This window comes from Synchiropus splendidus, chromosome 9 (genome assembly GCF_027744825.2).
Source record: "Synchiropus splendidus isolate RoL2022-P1 chromosome 9, RoL_Sspl_1.0, whole genome shotgun sequence".
NCBI lineage: Eukaryota > Metazoa > Chordata > Actinopteri > Syngnathiformes > Callionymidae > Synchiropus > Synchiropus splendidus.
The window spans coordinates 12,233,590-12,251,807 of record NC_071342.1 but is presented as its reverse complement, the minus strand read 5'-3'; the positions used below and the strand labels follow the sequence as shown (position 1 = coordinate 12,251,807).

Genomic DNA, 18,218 nt, shown 5'->3' with positions numbered 1-18,218 from the left:
GAATAATCCAAAAAGGAAGGAAGAGGAAACTAACGGTACGAGGTATGCTGGTTGGTTTCATATTTTTTTGTCAGATAAGTCATTTCAGGGTTTTATTCCCCTGAGATTCTCTCAGAATGTTCCCGCGCATCGCTGAGACTCACAACTTCATCTGCACCTCAGAAACCTGCAGCAGTCAACTATTTTAGCTTTTGATAATTGACTTTGTTCCCATCTTTCATCAGATGGTATCAACCTTCTGCAATTTTGCAGATTGAACTCTGCACATTTATATGATATAGACATGGTGCTCCAGCTGTTGGTGCATGATGATGTCAATTCTATAGTATATATTCCAGGGTTTTCGCCACATATTAACTAGTGTGGCACAAGCCACGGCTTAAATAAGAGCCTCCACGGCATCACAAACGTGATCTCTTTTTAAAGACGAAATCTCATGTGATCAAACATATAAAAGCGAAGTGGAAACATTGAATAACACATGACACATCATGGAGGTGGACATGAAGATGACAGATTTCAGCGCGTCATTCACAGCAAAATCCCAAAGGAAACATGATAATGACTGCAGTCGGTTGCCAGCTCACACAACTCAAGTCGTGCCGGACATACAGTATGAAAAGATGGACAGCGTGACGGTTTAGACCGAAGACAGATTTACTTCTCAACATTAAAAACTAGAGCTTTTACTGTCACCAATTCAGTAAATGAGAAAACGTTCCCCTCTGTTTCTTTACTACTTCTTGATTGATTTCCATTTATTTTGTTTTTTTCTCCACCACAGTTTAAAAAAAATCCTGGTGGAAATATATGGTACATATTGGTGGTAACAGGTTGTGTCATTTAGGGCGATTGAATTTAGCTTGAATTGAAAAACAAAGTCAAACACAAGGATTGACACACTTTTGCCTGGGTATGACATCTGCTACCACAGAACTGATTCAAGCTATGCCTCAAATCATCTACATTCTTAAAAATGGGGGACACTGTCAACATCTAATCTTTATTGCTACTGTCCTCGACCAACTCACCTGCAGTCAACAACTCCCCGAAAACTCTGCACCACATATCACCCCTCTCATTGATTTCACTGCGCTAGTCACTTTCCCCGTGTGCTACTCCACTGGGCCCTGTTCCAAAGCTAATTCATTTTAAAATTCTGCCATTGACTTTCAAAGCACTCCATAATCTGGCCCCACCCATGCCGCTTGGATCTCTACCAATCCCACTCATCACAGCATCTTCTTTTTTTTTTTTCAAAAGCACTACCTCTTACCTGAGCTAAACTTTCTTTTAGTTAAAACTTTTTTTGCCCAAAGTTAAAATATTCTCTATTTTTCTATTGGTTATTGTCATTAATGCCCAGCCATCCTATTTGGGATACAACAAAATAAAAATTTGTGGAAGCCAAACAAAAAGTGCCTGGCAGAATACCATATATCCAATGTGGTTAAATTATTATTATTTTTTTTTTTATTACTATTATTTTTAAATATTGCATTAATAGCATAGAATACATGTATATATGTTTTTTTTTTATATTTCTGGCCTTGCTTTTCAAATAATAATAATTATAATTTGGATCACACTTTGCTCTGAAACGTCGCTATGATCTTAATGCTTCAACATCATGGACAACAAAGAAATGATCAAATAAAGAGGAAAACATAGAGTACATACAATAAATGGTGGCAAAATAAAAATCATTTCTACTTGTGTTGAACCGCTCCTGTTCGGTCACCAGCCGACTGGCCAGTGAGGTGGTACAAGAATGGGGGAGTGGCAGGACAGAATTTTGTCAGAATTTTTGAATTAAAAAAAAACTATCTATTATATCGCATAGGTTATTTGAAGCTCAACTCATGGTTGATCTTGTCACACAACATTTTTCTTACTGTTTTTCACTGTTTTGTTTATTTTCTACACTGTGCTATCCAATGCATTTAAGTTCCTGCTCGGAACGTTACATGGGGATGGAAGACCTTTTTACTCCATTGAAGCACCAAGGCAGACTTGCAGTGAGAATGGGTTGATTTGAACCATAATGTTGTGATAATTTTATAGTTATGCTGTTATAACAATAATAGCCAAAAGTCCAGTCTCGGCACTGTAATAAGTGCATGTGACATACAATCAAATGCACTAAATTTCTGAGGCTGACTTCATGAGACATTTGAGGACAAAATCGCACTTGTTGTCTTTCAGCAACTGGATGCTAATATGTTCAAACAGCACACACTGCTGGAGAAAAGATTTGTCATTTATATTTTTCGGTGTCAACAGCAGACAGCCAACTGAGTAGCAACCACATAGGTTGCTTGGCAACAGCAACAACCACATAGGAAAAAGTAATAGAACAAATATAGTTGAGGAAAGTCGACAGTCTAATGTGATTTTAGTGAGTGATTCCTTAAGACCGAGTTCTGCTTTGGATATAAGGCAAAACATAAGACAAAGCATTACACAAGAGGAGATAAGTGAATGAAACATTCAACAGGGATAACTATTACATGCAAATAATGCCACTTCAAAGTCTAAACAACCGCACTAATGAGAGGAAAACCAGAAATTAAGTGGCCGTGCTTTTTAAATCAGAACCCATGGGGCTGTTTTCTGGGTTTTACTCCGGATTAAAAGGTTGGCAAAAGGCTGCAGGGCAGTCTTAGCGGAAGAGGTTGATTTGTAGGCAACAAATGCTTTCTCCTGACTAACGATCCAGACAGTTCTTTTTTTCCCTCTTTTTACATCACTTTAAAGTCATCGTCTTCGCTGTTATCCTCCTGGACACAGGTGCCCAGACTTTCCTGGCTTGCGGGCTACATTTTAAAATGCTTTACTGATCCTCCCACGTTTTTTTTTTTAAATACCTTTCAATCGATGGAGTGCTGCATTCTAACGTCGACACTCACCTGAGGTGGGTTCATGCCACCACGCATCTGTTGGACCTCTCATGTTTGCTGCCTTCCCCATGGATATTGTGTGTCTGACAGAATCACTTGAAAAGTTCTAAACATATTTCAGTTGCATTATCAGGAAATGAACACTGAAATCGGCATCAAAATGTCAGCGAGTCACATGGACAGTGACTCCAAATTGTTACCGAGCGCAAGGGTTGGGCACAGTCTAGCACAGGGTCTGGAACTTGAAATGAAAAATGTGTGACTTGCAAAACGCCATGAGGACAAGTAGACGAAATGTCACAAAGTTATGTTATGGATGGATGGACACAAGAACACCTAACCTGGCACCAAACTGACCAAGACTTGAGGAAAAGTATCCTCAATTTTGAGATTCGCCGACATCTACTTTAGGATTGAGGAATAGCCAGACTACTTTATCATCCAATAAAAAATGGCATCCAAAGCCGTACAGAAAGCGAGCTAAAAATGAAAGTATTTTCATTGCAAATGGAGTGGACAGTAGCAGTATTTCGAAAAGCATTGTATTATCTTAGCACATTTTATGGATTATTTACTCCACTGTTGCATGACATTTATTTTTGTTATGTTACAATCTTTTGTCAATCTTCTTTTTTTGAATTGACAGACTGAATGCTGTGTTTGTGTAATGCTTCCCCAGCAGTCTGAGGATGTATCTGCCTTTAAGTTGTTTCTAAGTCACACATAGCCCTTGGTTTTGAGTGCTAAGGTTGAGTTTTGAGAATGAGGATTGCACCTGAGGGCTAAGGAAATCAGGATTAAGGGAGGAATTGTAATTCACTTTTTGTGTGCCCAAGACCAAACTGGATATAGAAGTATAAGACTATTAGTCATATAGACACATATATCTATTTCTTACAGCAAAAAAAAAGGCAGCAGTTGTCATTTTTTTTCCCAAAATGAATGTGGAACTGAAATGCTTTCAGTGTAGTAGTTGTCGAGTCGAGTTTGTTCTCAGTCCTTTGTAAAATGCACTTGAGTACAACACTACTGCAGTGGATAGATCACAGTCCTACTCCTCGTGAAATATGTTCAGCTTTTGTATTCATATCTGCAACCTCTAACCCAAGCTTTTGGAGTTTGTGGTACCCATCGGGTGAGGGAATGTGGCCGCGATCGCTCAACAGATTTTATTTGGACCCTGGTGTGGGCGTAAATGCTACAGCTCCAATTTTCCAGCATCATATGTTCTTCGCATATGTGTGGGATCGACCTTGTGCATATCAGTGCCCTCCTTTCGGAGCGGCATGTCGAGTCAAGACACTATTGGCACCAGGCAGTAAGTGAGAATATCGCTCTCTACAACCTGTCCAATGCACATGTGCCGAAAATGCACTCTGCAGCACCTTCTGTAGCTGCCAGCTGCCTCCAGTGGCCGTCAGCCTCGCAGCCGTGACCTTTATGTGTCAGCGTGCTCCTTCAGAGAGTTGCAGAAAGCACACAAAATCGATATCACATGCAGTATGCACCGATCTACATCTGCATATCTCCTTAGGACTTGACAGTTCAAGATGCTCAGCTCTGCAGCTTGCACTATGCAAATACCAAGGGACGTTTAGTTTAATAAATTCATCTGAGCTTTATTTTTTCAAGAGCATGTTAAGTAAGTCAACACCATTAAGTCCCTGTGAACAAACAGTGATGCTCCACTTAAAATTAAGTAATTAACCTCAACAAAGAGGCTCGAGGAGAGAGCCAGCATTTTAAAGATTAATAGACCTTCTGAAGATGGTCCGGCTCACAGTTTTGTTGAATTAGAACAAGGTGAAATTATACCTGGCACCAACATGTGTTCACGCACTGCTCCTTACAAGAGCAGTAATTGAGTTTGTTTTTGGGATGATGAGCCGCACTGCATTATAATACAGCGGAAAGAAACTTTGTTATCATGAGTTACACATGCATACACTTATTTTCTTGTTTTTTGTTCAGAATACAGTTGACAAAATGATTTTTTTTTTTTCAGATTTTCTGTTGGTCTACTTTCCTACTTTTGCAGCTTTAAACCTGTTGACCTTGATTCAAGAAACTTGACTTTTCAAGTTGGTGTGGTAAAAAAAGCACCGGTGATTAAAGTCGATTTAATTCCGTGAAATTATTCTCACAGAAGCAGATTCTGGGCTCCTCCCCCGCCTCCATCAATTCAAGCTAAATTCAAAGATTCAAAACATCGCCGGAGCTTGAGAAAAGAATCACTGGAAAACGGATGCCTTTACATTGCTGTATTATTAAACCAAATCTGACCAATGAAATCACAAGCTCTTCAAGTCGTCATGTAGTGATGGGTAAATGAGGTATCATGACACAGTGTCCTGATTTTCAGAGGCCACCAGATGGCATAAAATGTTTGGACTTAAACAACTAACTTAATAAAACTTAGATCATTTTTTTTTCATCTAGTGGCCTCTGTAAATTTCACTTCCTGTTCCAACTTCACTGTTTCATGATACCTCATCTACCCATCGCTATCGTCTATCGTTCATCAAACACAAACGCAGAATGAAACAGGAATTTAAACTGAAATCCAGAGGAGAAAATGAGTCTCCTATCCTGTGTTGGCTAGATCTTTCAATGTCAGCTGGAATACATTCCTCACAAGAAAGTTAAAAAAGTATATAGTATATAGTCATAAACACGTTTATCATTATATATATATATATATATATATATATATATATATATATATATATATATATATATATATTTATATTTATATATATATATATATATATATATATATATATAGAGAGAGAGAGAGAGAGAGAGAGAGAGAGAGAGAGAGAGATTATAGACATTATAAATAGATTAATCGTTTAATCCACCAAACCATTTAAAATTCTACAAAGGTCAGTAGGACGGCACAGATGGGTCTTAAAAGTGTGATGTCGCTTGTTAAATAGGTTGCAAACATGCTTAGTAATTAATAACCGCTTAGGAAGACAGCAATTCATCTTATTTCCCAAGTGGAAGAAAAACAAAAGACTGTGGTTCACAAAATGAACAAACAATGGCCAGGATAGCAGCCGTAGACCCACAAGCATCGCTAGCAACACAATCACTCGACACTTGATAATATTCCTCTCTCACAACGCTGCGTTTGATGGTGAATGTAAACAAAGACTGTTGCAAGAAAGACCTCACAAGCCGTACAGAAGAACAAGCATTCACATACACACAACCCTAACCCTGATGCATACACTGGGGATTGAAACTGTGCTTAGAATTGAACCTACAACTGTCTTTATAAGGGCGGCACTAGCCACTGAAGCAGCCCCAAAATGTGTTTAACTGATAAAAAGAAAAAGATGATCCATAGAGAAAACAGTTTAATTTTTAATTTCTCTTAGATTTTTGTTTTCCATCTCTGAATTCTTTCCTGGTGCTTTTATGCAGCAACTGATATTTCACGACTGATTCATATTTTAAGGTTGTGTAAAAATACTACTCTGAAGTCTCCCACACAAACACGCAGAGTCAAACCCATGTTGTGTTGCGGAAGATTCAAGGGCAATAATTTGAATTATTAAAAAGAAGCTGCAGGTGAACCCGAGCTGCAACTCTGCGAGAGCGGAAGTTCTACTTACAGATTTTGATATAACGTTGGGAACTCCAGGGAATTCTGGAGCGGAATCAATCAGGAAGACAGACAATTGGGTTTTTAATAGAACAGGAAAGGACTCTTTACGCTGAAATGCATCCCCAGTTTTCGACAAAAATTCCTATGTGCCTGCAGGTTCGTTGCAATTTCTTGATGTCTGAATGTGAAGCTTCGATAATAATAGGAATGTAACTTTATATCAGCAAGCTGAGATGTGTTGGGAGCGTGAATACCTGATCCAGCCGGCTGTCTGCGTGTGCACGGTCGGATAAGTTTTGGCTCCAGGGAACCACAAGTCAGCAGGATAAATGACTTTGGCAGAGGGATTCATTATTTTACATTTAGAATTGACTAACACAGAATGTTCTGTAAAACATAAGAGAGAAAAATACATCCTACTTCCGCTCTCTACGTTTGTCGGCTTGAAGCTATTAATTCTTCATTTTCTGTTATTCATCTCACTTATGGTTGAGTTGTTTTTCAAAACACCCGGCCGCTGTTGTCCATGCAGAAACAAATTGCTTTTGAATACCTGGTCAATATTAAATCTGGAAGCGGAAAGAAACACTTTTCATTCATGACACGTTGAAGCCTCACCTTTTCTTTGTCTCTCATGGAGCCTTTACCGAGGATGGACATCTTTACTCCGGTCTCTTCTTGTAATCGCTTCATAGAATTTCCTCTTGGTCCCAGTAACTTTCCGACAAAATTAAACTGCAAATAAAATAAGAAACTTGTTACGAATAATTACAACAGGAGTACAAAATACAGTGATCTTGCTTCTATTCAAAGGAGTGAGAATGTTTTTGCACATCGATGGGTCAGTGCTGTTGTTTTTCATTCATTCACCTGCTGGTATGACGTAGTCACATGTGGAGACCATTGAGCTGACAACTAGTCGGTGAAAGTACGACCTGAACGCGGCCCTGCTGGGCATATAAATACAGACAACCCACCACAATTTCTCTCAAAACTCATCAATGAATCTATATGTTTTAAGACTGTAGGAGAAAACCAAACATAGTAAGTACACAGAAAAAGAGTTAATATTCACCATCTTGCAACCATTGTTCAGCTCCACACAGTAGCTAGATGACACAGTAATGGCCACTGAGAAATTACATGAAATTACAATAGTGGAACTTGTGTTTTACATAATACTACCCACGCTAAACTTCCGGTCCGACTGACAACCATCGTGTTGGGAAGGAGAAGTGATGAGGGATTTCCTTGTCACTTGGTTCAGTCACGCCCCAAAATGCTGGGTATAAGGTTGGTGTTACCACAGAAAGGAAACGGCTAATGTCTTGAATACCAACCTCTGACTCTGAATACAGAGGACGCGAGTAAATAATATAGAAGTGTAAATGACAAACACAGGGTTTTCCTCCCCCACTGAGGGCAATGAGTGTCGTAGTGTGGCATCAGAGGTTGAGTTTTAGTTTCATTACTGTTTCTTCTTTTTTGTTTTTTTGTTTTATTTGGCAGAATGGAGTCTTTTGGAACATCAGAGGAAGGGGAAACATTTGGCATCCATGGATGAATGAATTTTCTTGACACAGTATTGAAGGGTAGATGAGGTTTCATGAAACAGTGTCCTGATTTTCCACCAGAGGGCGTTGTCTTCTGGGAAATGTTTGGACTAACTAACGCAATGAAACCTCACATCATTTCTAAACCAAGAGTGCCATCTAGTGGCTTCTGAAAATTTGGACACTGTTTCATCATCCCTGCAGTACTGTTTCATGATACCTCATCTACCCATCTGTAGTTGAAACACCGAGTGATGGGTTGATGAGGTTTCATGAAAGTGTCCTATTTTTCAGAGGACACTGGATGGCAGTGTTTACTGTATAATCTTTGGACTATTTCAATGAAATCTCACATCATTTTTAAACCAAGAGCGCCACCTACTTAGCTCTGAAAGTCAGGACACTCTTTCATGACAGTGACACCAAAGTGCACCTGAACAGGTTCGATATTTGACATCTTGGGAGTCAAAATGTGTTGACAACAAAGCGTTGAGGAAAATCATGCAAAGATATGTTAGAATAATGAATGTTAGAATGTAAGAAAAAATGTATATTCCTTATAAATGCCTTTATTATTGCACTTCTCGGATCACAGCCATGGTGGTCAGTGGAGCAGAGTCACTAAAACGGAGTTTGGAAATTAAGAGGGAATCTTAGACTGAGCAGATTTCATCTGGTTCAACTGGTAGTGTCAGAGCATATTAGCTTATAAATGAATTGGTGCGCTGTAGGGCTCCTAGCATTACTTCATGCACCATGGAACATAAGAACCTGGTGTGGTTGGTCCATGCCAGGGCAAATATTTCGTAGGCGGGAAATTAACCAACACATTTTGAAAGTTATCTGGTGAGTCTGAACACCAAATCCCTCCCGCAGTAACTTGGTTTGCTTAGTAGAAGAAGTGGTTCATGGGTGACTTCTAGCACCATGGCAGTTTGATCCTGGAGAATGGATCAAGGCCAGACAAGTCAAGCAGAAGTGCAAGAGAAAGCCATGGTTCTGCTTCTCCTGCGGGATAGAAGATTGGGGCAGTTGGAAAATAAAGTCCAGTTGAATGGCCGGAGACTATTCCACTCCTTTAAGCCACACAATCTCTTCAGTCAAAATTCCAATTAACTTTGCTACCTCAACGCCTTGATATAGCTTTCATTGGTGAATGGACTCATGCACATCTCCTCGGTTTGAACTTTGCTTAATTGTGTATCTAACTGGCAGTTGGGGTCATTTATGTCGTACAGCGGACAGAAAAGAAACATCGACTCAAACCAAGTGGAGGTCTAGAGGTCAGTGATGAGATAAAGTCAGAAATAATGAGTTTCTTCCCAGTGGGGAATTAAGTAACACTATCCAGATGAGGAACTATCAGATTCTAGCCTCGGGCCTCTGACTATCACTTTCCTCTCACCGTGCTCCGTCCTGGTGTTCGCACAGCGAGCCGTAGCTCTAGCTTTGTTGCCAGCTCAACACTGCGGAGATAAGTGGTGATTCATCTCAGAGTTGCAGCTCGTGTCTGTGGTCAAACTTAAGCGAGTGATCAATTGAAGGCAGGGAGGGATAATGTATCCATAAGTCCGAATATGACTCTTAAAATGCAATTATTGATTCCCTGGTGTGCAATATTGACGCGCTCGCATCAAGCTTAGGTGTTTCCAGAGACATTTTGACTGCTACGTTGTAGATGTATCTCTGCAACAGGGGCGTAATTACCACAACAACCTTGTGTTTATCCTCTCGACTGAATCGCTGAAAAACTGCAAGACAATCGCAATAACTTCACCATGTAGTTTTCAATATCGCTCAGTGATCCAGCTGCGTCTAATCTGCTCAACTTTTAAAGCAAACAATGCTATAAACAGAAGGCTTGATATTGAATTCTGAAAGCATAGCTGGATTTCTCTAAACCGGTGCTATTCTGCTGGGAATGTTTACCTATTACTTCTTAAGCCAACAATTTAATTTGGCAAATGTGTTAGCGTTCTTTAAGGAAGACTTTTTTTAACAGAGCCGTTTCACCAGCCTGTCTCTAAATATTTCTGTTCAACCAATTTATGGAGTTGCTCTTAAATGAGGAATGAAAGTAAAGTTCAACTGACATGTTGATCAATACAGCATGTTAAGGAATGAGAAACTGCAGTCTGCTGAGTTGGGTGGAATGATACAACCTGTCCCCCTTTGTCTGTTCTTATTTTGGGCAACTTCCTGCTCCCGCCTTTCTCTCATCCTCTCTTCCAGGATTGAGGGTTGTCTCCTTTCTGTTACAGTGTGTCTGTGCCTGCTCTCCATTGTTCCTCTCCCAATCCAGTGGACTTATTTCCGTGCCCTGGACACTGGTTCCTTCCCCTCCGTTTGCGCTTATGGACGCTTGTTTCTTTTTCTGGATCGTTTTAATTTGTTTATCAGACTCTTTCTCCCTCTGGTGTTAAGGTCAAGTTTTCGCTTCTATTTTATACTGTCCTTAGTATTTTGGTTCCTTTGTTCCAGCCTCTTTCTAGTGTAGAAGAAGAGTGAAATTGTTTTGTCATTAAATTTGTTGGAACTTTTGTTTGTTCGCCTCCTTCCTGCTGCGCTTGAGTCTCCCGTATTAAAGTCACACAAATCTGGAAGTATAGTAGACATTAGACATTAGAAATGTTCAAAAAAGTGCCATCACATTTGTCACCACCTGATGTGGTCCATTTGCCTGATGTGGTCCACAGGAAATTGTTTTACCAACTGACGTTTATTGGTAAGCGCATGCGGACTTGGTTGGATCGCGCAAAGGTGATGACGTTTTTTTTTACTTATTACAATAATTTTTTTTTAACTTAAAAAAGTCTTTGACTGATATTCTTTTTTTTTAAATACAGCGTTACTGAATCAATAACATTTCAAGCTCCTCCAATACATTTGACCTGTGCAATGTATTGCATTATCATTATTGTAAGGGAAACATTTCTCCGTACATTTGTTTCACATAGACATAACAGGAGCAGGAGTGAGCACTTCTGCTATACACTGTTGGATTAAAAAAAAAACTAGAACATGATATAAAACATACAATTTCTAAATCTAGACTATTTTAAGTTTAAAAAAATATTTTAATAAGTCACCTATTTTAATAAGTGATCACCTGCGTGATTTAACCCATGCGCTTACCAGTCAAGTGAAAATGGTTCCAACACCGGAATTTCCTGCGGACCACATCAGGCAGTGACAACGTTCCTCATTTGAAATTACGTTTACTCATTAAGAGCTGCTCCTTCCCGTGGATGGAAAGACGCCAGTTCAGATGGCCTCCATGGTGAGAGGTTCAGGGCGTGACTGAATGGAAGGAAGTTTTATGTCCGGGGATTGCGTCACCATCTGTACGAGCAGGATGATGGTTGTGTGAAGAGGGTGGTCTTTGCTTAAGACTGCTACCAGAAAAACCTCACCTAAGATAAGTGACAAACAAAGGAGGTAAATTCATTGTAGATATAGGCAAAAAAAAAGGCATTGTGACTGAAATGTGTGTGATATATTCATCCTTGTCAACGAGTATTCAACCTCCCGGTGTTTGCTCTTGGGTGATGAATTCAGAGACCACCCTCCCCTCGAGCTGCTGGTCAGCTTCCCACCGCCACACGCCCAAGCCAAACCTTAAATGATATTAACCTTTGCACCAAGCCACTTCTCCCTCCGTGGCGCGCTGCTAATGGCGTCTCTGCCAGCTGTGACACCGCTGCAACTCAACTTCAACAACTGCTAGCTCAGCTAAATCCATGGACATCATTAGCATCAGAGTGAACACCACATTTCACAAAAGGAAGGTGCCTGGGGACAATAAGATGAAACCATTCTTTAGGGGGGGTGTGGAAAAAAAAGGACCAGCGTCCTTGCGCGTCCTCTGATCAGAATGATTAAGGCAACGTTGTGTACGCTTCTCTTCACAGGGGTTGCTCTGACAGCGCTTGCCCATCGCTGGCAGGGAGCGCGAGAGCAGATGGTTGCTGCGGCTACGGTGAAAAATCCACACGCCGGGCGGTAGAGGAAGAGTGGCCTGTTTTCATTAAGCTAATGAATGTCTAGAGCCACTCTGACGCTCTATGGTGAGCAATTTGGGCTCGAGAAGGGAGCACGGTTCGCTGTTAAATGAGGTTTGAAATGATGCAATGTGCCCCCTGCTGTCCCGACACTGATAGCTGCGAAGATATTCCGGGGTGATTTGAGGGCAACAGTGGTGCACATTGTTATGAATAATATACCACATGGAATTGAAATGCTACGATTTAATTTACAAAACATAACATGCAAACGCAAACGACAAAATTAATTAAACTGGATTTTGTGCGTTTTCTCCAGTAAATTGAACAGAAAATCTAATGCCATGATAATAGAATGAGAAATTATTTTTCCATCACGCATTTGTGAGCGACGATTATAATGTCATTTTCGGCCATATTTCCAAAAGCTTTCTTTGTGTGTGCCTGTGCAGGCCTGTGTTGCAGAAGTGACCATAACATCCCCCCAAAAACAAACGGTTTAGCAACCTGTCTGCAGCAGCCATCGCCCCCCAATTACACACAGATCATAAAGAAAAGTAAAAGATTAACTCTCATTGCTCCACAATGGACTCAAATTTGAGCCAGTGCTACAGAATAAGGACTCACTGGAGGATCTCACCATTTCCTGATGTGGCTTTCACACATTATGCTGTATTAAATATCATTTGTCAGAAACCAGCGAGGGAGTACATGCATATGACATAATTAACAGTAACTGCAGCAGGGCTCTGCTACTATATTGTGTTTTTATGGTCATTGCCTTCATAAAATGCATGTGAATATGAACATTTGCATATTAGAAAAGCACACAATTTATACTTAAAAAGCAGTTAATGTAATATTAAATTTTGTTGTTCGACTGTATTTTATTTAATTATTTTTTATGAATGCAGTAATAGCTGAACACATTAAATATTTAAGTTGAAAGTAAAATCTCAATTTATTTGACTCAAAAGAAACACATTTTTTTAACATAATATTTAACAATTCCACAGAACGTTTGCTCCTGTGCATTTTTTTTTTTTTTTTAATTCCCAGTTGTCTTAAATGTGGTGGCCAAACTTGTGAAGACAATATTTGAAGCACTTTATTTCCTGTGGTGTTTTCAGCAGAACACACAGGGGACTCATTATACAAACATATTATTTTGAAGAAAAATGTCTTCAACACAGGAGTGCGGCAAATAAGTAACTAGTTGTAAACAACAGTGACTAACAGCACTGCGGGGATACGCCTGCAACAGAACTTAATAATGTTATTTTACGAATATGTTGCGCCTGTCATTTCTCTTGAAGTCAGAACTTTCCTCAAAAGGAACTCTGGGAAGAACAGATCAATGTAGCATATGAAAATATCCACACTGTTTTTATCTATGCTCAGGTGGTCCTTCGAGAGGTTTGTTTACTGTATCGCAGAATGCATTTATTTTTCATGGCGTATTCGCTCCAACTGTTCGTTTGTAGACCACATCGTCGCCTCCCAACTGTGCCTGCAGTGGCTCTACTCCAAGTCTCCAAGCGAAGAGACCAGCTACCCACCTGAAAATGGAACTGCTATTGTGAATAAGACACATTTACAGTATCATGGTCCTCTGTACCCCTTGAAAACTTGATGAACTTCATCACAATTCATGCATTGAGATGATCCTTTCTTGCAAGCAGCACTGTCAACTGTCTAGTTTTAAACTGAGCAAATAACTCCACATAAAAACAAGACAGCAGAAACTATTTCTAATCGGGAAGAAGAATTTGCTAGAACGAAATGTCATCATGTCAGGTGCCTGTTTCCCCCAGGACCGATAGATCCAGTGCAGGCAATTGATTGTTTTCAATCTTCCTGAAGGTGGGACGCTTTATGCATGAGTGGAAAGACAATGTGCGCAATCCAATAGCATCAGTCTAAGTCAGGTGTCAAACTGAAGACCGGGAGGGCAGCAAGATCTATAACAAAGTACAGTTACCTGAAAATCAGCAGTGATTTAAAGCACGCCACGAATGTCAATATCAGGAGTAGGGATGGCTCGATACCACTTTTTCACGTCCAATACCGATGTCACAGTCTTGAGTACGGGCCGATACCGATCCTACACTGACGCCAACCCAATCCTCTACCCCATTGTCTGCTGGTCATTACGCACATTTTTGCAATACAGATGCAACAAATAATCTTCTGACCTGAAGGAACACAAAATAACTGTTGCAACATTGCAGCAGCTTTATTTAAATTTCAAGGCAGCAGCTTTATTTATTTCCAAACGTGAGTAGGCAAGGGGTGTGTTTTTGAAATGACCTTTAACTTTTCTGCCATCAGCAGTTCATTCACGATTTGAAGTGCATGGGCCAAGCATCCAAGCATGGTGACTCCAAGATGGCCCATTGTTTTTATCCTCAAGATGGACTCTTTTTTTTTTTCACTCATTCCATATCGTCTCTGTCGCACAGCTTCTTCTTTCTTACTGAATAAATAACACGCCACACATATAAATTAATGTGAGATTTAACGGTGCCCTATTTTGGGTTTTTTTTTCCAGGAAATTGCGCATGCTAATACACTTGGTAGATTGGAAAGAGTGACAAGGACTACAAAAATGACCCATAATTAAGTGCTTCTAACATAAAGCAAGGATAAAGTCACTAGCGGCACATTTTGTTAGCTATCAAACTATCAGGAAAACACAACAAATACAACAATTTTTCTTGTACATCATCTCAAGGAAAAGTCATAACCAAACACATTTCTTCAAAACTCATTCCATAAGTGAAGTAAACAGCGCGATACCTCATAGCAGATTACACGAACAAGCGTGGATTTAAATAATGTAATGACATCTGGTGGCTATAGTGAAAAGGCAAAACTGAGCCTTTTCTGTCTGCACCACAACTGTGATTTTTAAAAGTCAAATACTCGATTTCAAATCAATTTATTATTTTTTTTTTTTAAGTTCAACATATGAAGAAGAAGAAGAAGTTTCATCTTGCCAACACTGGATTAGTCTTAAAATATGGAGTAAGACTTTGATAGCTTGTGCGAATCACAATGTTAGGTAGTAATATTTAGATACCAGTCAACACACTAGCAACTATATAAGTTCTGTTATGTACAAAATGTTCTTTAAAGGGAGAACGATATGCTGTTCAGGGTATTTTAAGGACTGCCACAGTTACAGTCGGTTCAATACATATACATTTTGTTCAACTGTGTAAACATTTGCGTGTGTGAGTTTGGCACCCCCTGAATGATTAACTTCAATTGTTATAATTATATTTATAGACAGTAGAACGACAGTTCTGGGTTGACGGGAGGCAACAGGGAACATCTTTTCAGGGGAACAGCTTAACAGCCCCTATTTTGTAAAACATTTTTACTAGTGCGGCCACACTTTAAATCTTTTGCGGGAGAAGATTGGCAGATGTCCTCGGGCATACTGTGCCTGGTTAGTGAGCTGTGCTATTGCACAAATCCCGGTTTTGTAAGATAGAGGGATTAAAGACTCAAGTGCAGGTTTAAAGCGAGGTAAACTGTGCTGCAAGTTTGTCCTCACAAGCGTGTCATATAGCTTACAGATTTTTTTTTCAGCCACATGCCTCGATCAATACGTTTTAAAGAAATGGGACTTACTTTCTACTTTCTAAAAATCACCACATTTGTTCTCAATAATAATAAAAAAGACGCATTTCGGAGGGGAACGTTGGTCTCAATAGTTTACCTACAGAGATGGAGAGATATTTGATTTCTGTTGTCAGTGACAAACCGGTTGTGCCAAGATCAATATAGAAGTGACAGCCTGCGATGTCAAAGTGACACACGGCAACAAAAGCTGTTCAGGACCACCAAACTGTTCCAGACAGGCTGTGTTTTGCTGTCAGAGCTTTCCAGGGGTGTGGAGGATTAAAAAAAAAATCAATTCAAACAACTTGAGGTGTCTTTGTGAGCTGCCGGTATTAATTCTGTTTAATAGCAGGTCTAACAACTGGACGAAAAACTACAGTTTAGTACAATATTCAAGGGTAAATAGCAGAGCAACACACTCCTCAGTGATGATGCCATCAGGGGTTGGCAACATTCTTACTGTCTTAAATCACCACCTCATCATTTTGTTCCCTGTTCTCCCGGAGAAAGTGTCGAGACACAAAACATAACACAGCATATTAAGCACAAATAAAAAACGTTTTGGTTTGACCCGATACAACAACTGACTATAACAAACAGGAAACAGATGGCCAAATTCAAAATGGATTAAATACTGAAGTACAGTACACAGGAAACTTTTAGTCCTTCCTGTACTTGTGAAAAACAAAATTTAAACATAGCTCAATTATTATATATATTTTTTAAAGCATAGTTGTAAAAATTGTCTAGGACTCCAAAAGAACTTTGCAAATAAATGAGTAATATTTAGATCAAAGTTTCCTGCATGCAAATTTTTGCACTTAATTGTTCTGTTTTAATGATCATAAGAGTGGCTCTATTAATCCGTCAGTCAGTTATGTCCCTCTGGAGTTGCCATAGCGGGCAGGGACATGCACAACTGAGTGAGATTCCAATAGCGCGCTGGCGCGGCCAGGTGTGACGCCATAACACCAGCCAAACTGCCCTTCTCAACCTGGATGTGACCAAGCACCGCTTCCTTCTGACATGAAGAAAAACAAATAATTGACCACGATAAAACTACCGGTCAGTGTATACTCTAGTGGCACAGCACACGTAACCAACGCGACCAACCCAGTTTTACTATGCTGCCTAGCTAATCCAAACAATTGCTAGAATATGCCTGACTGTAGCTGTTAAAATGCTTAAGAACAGACTGGGAGACGGCTGCCTCTTTGAGCTTCAGCTCAGAAGTAAACAGAAGCCCTAGAAAGAAGCAAAGTATTAACATTATAAATCAGCGTAAATCAATCATGCATTTATAACTAGACTCAGCATTGGTCCACAGGTCTTTGTAGACATCTGCGTGAGAGAGGAACAAACCTGTTTTCTGCAGTGTTGTGTATCTTAAAGGCCGACACTGATTTGCAGCAGTGTAGATTTGCGCTCCAATTGTAGAAAGAATATTTAACAAGAAACACAAATTTAATTCAACAATAGCATAGATAAGAAAAGAAGCGCACTTCAGTTCCAATTCAATGTCGGTTTATGACATTCTTTTATGATCTGTAATGGTTATTGATAGGAATCAGTTTATTCGCTAGCCTGTTAATAAGCGAATCAATTTCCTCTGTCAAATGCCTATATTTCACATATTCATTTGACAGAATCTGTGGACCTATTTTGCTGAAGGTTTTTTCTTCCTATTGTACAGGTTTAGCTAATAAAAAAGACATAAAGAAGCTGAATAATTCAAGAGCATGATGCAGGACTCCTGCTGCCGCGCAGGTCAGAACACATATAATCATGGCACACAACACACAGACATAAAGACATAAAACCTGTCAGACACAAGGACAGTAACATTGAAAATCTCTTGAAAATCCTCCCCACATCTTTGGCAAAAAAAAAAAAAAAAAAATCTCTCCATTGCCATGCTGTTTTTCCAGCACTGTGCCACATTTGCCGACCCACCGTGTTCACACGTCTTTTTATTTATGAATATGTGAAAAGTTGTTCAAAAATTTTCAGACTCTTTTAAAGTGATGACACAATTCATATGGAAATGGGCACGTTTCCTTGCGGTGACCCGGTATTCTGAAGTGTGTGAGAATGAAACCTGCGGACCCACCCCAAAGACATTCCTTTACTTATTCAATAATCCTATTCCATCATTCATTTCCATCCCGCGGTAAGGCTCAGCCCATCTTTCCCTTTAGGAACTTCAGCGGCCATCGGCTTCATTTTAGATGCTAATCTTTCTATAATCCAGTTTGCTCTGAGAAATCGGTCATATTCAGCTTTTTATGCGTGTTATGATTAAATTTTTCCATCCAAATTGGGTCACTTCCCTATATGACTGTGAAGAGTTAGAAGTCATGATACATTTACATCACAATTACACGCCACACGGGACAAGCCTGCAAATACCAACTTCTGTGACAGGAGAAGGTTTTTGACTTTACCATGAGGAAGAATGTGGCGGGCGCAGATTAGTGTTTAAATAAGAAGAAGTGCACTTCACTTTGCCTGCTCTGTA

The 18,218-nt window shown here is 39.7% G+C and overlaps 1 protein-coding gene across 7 annotated transcripts in view; it reads right to left on the bottom strand.

Annotated features, from left to right (window-relative positions):
* khdrbs2 (KH domain containing, RNA binding, signal transduction associated 2) overlaps positions 1 to 18,218 on the bottom strand; it is a 101,829-nt gene that overhangs the window by 42,945 nt on the left and 40,666 nt on the right. For all 7 annotated transcript variants that reach the window (XM_053875274.1, XM_053875275.1, XM_053875269.1 and 4 more), the window contains exon 3: positions 7,135 to 7,251. In XM_053875274.1, the coding sequence (XP_053731249.1) occupies positions 7,135 to 7,251 (117 nt within the window). The remainder of the gene's footprint in view (positions 1 to 7,134; positions 7,252 to 18,218) is intronic.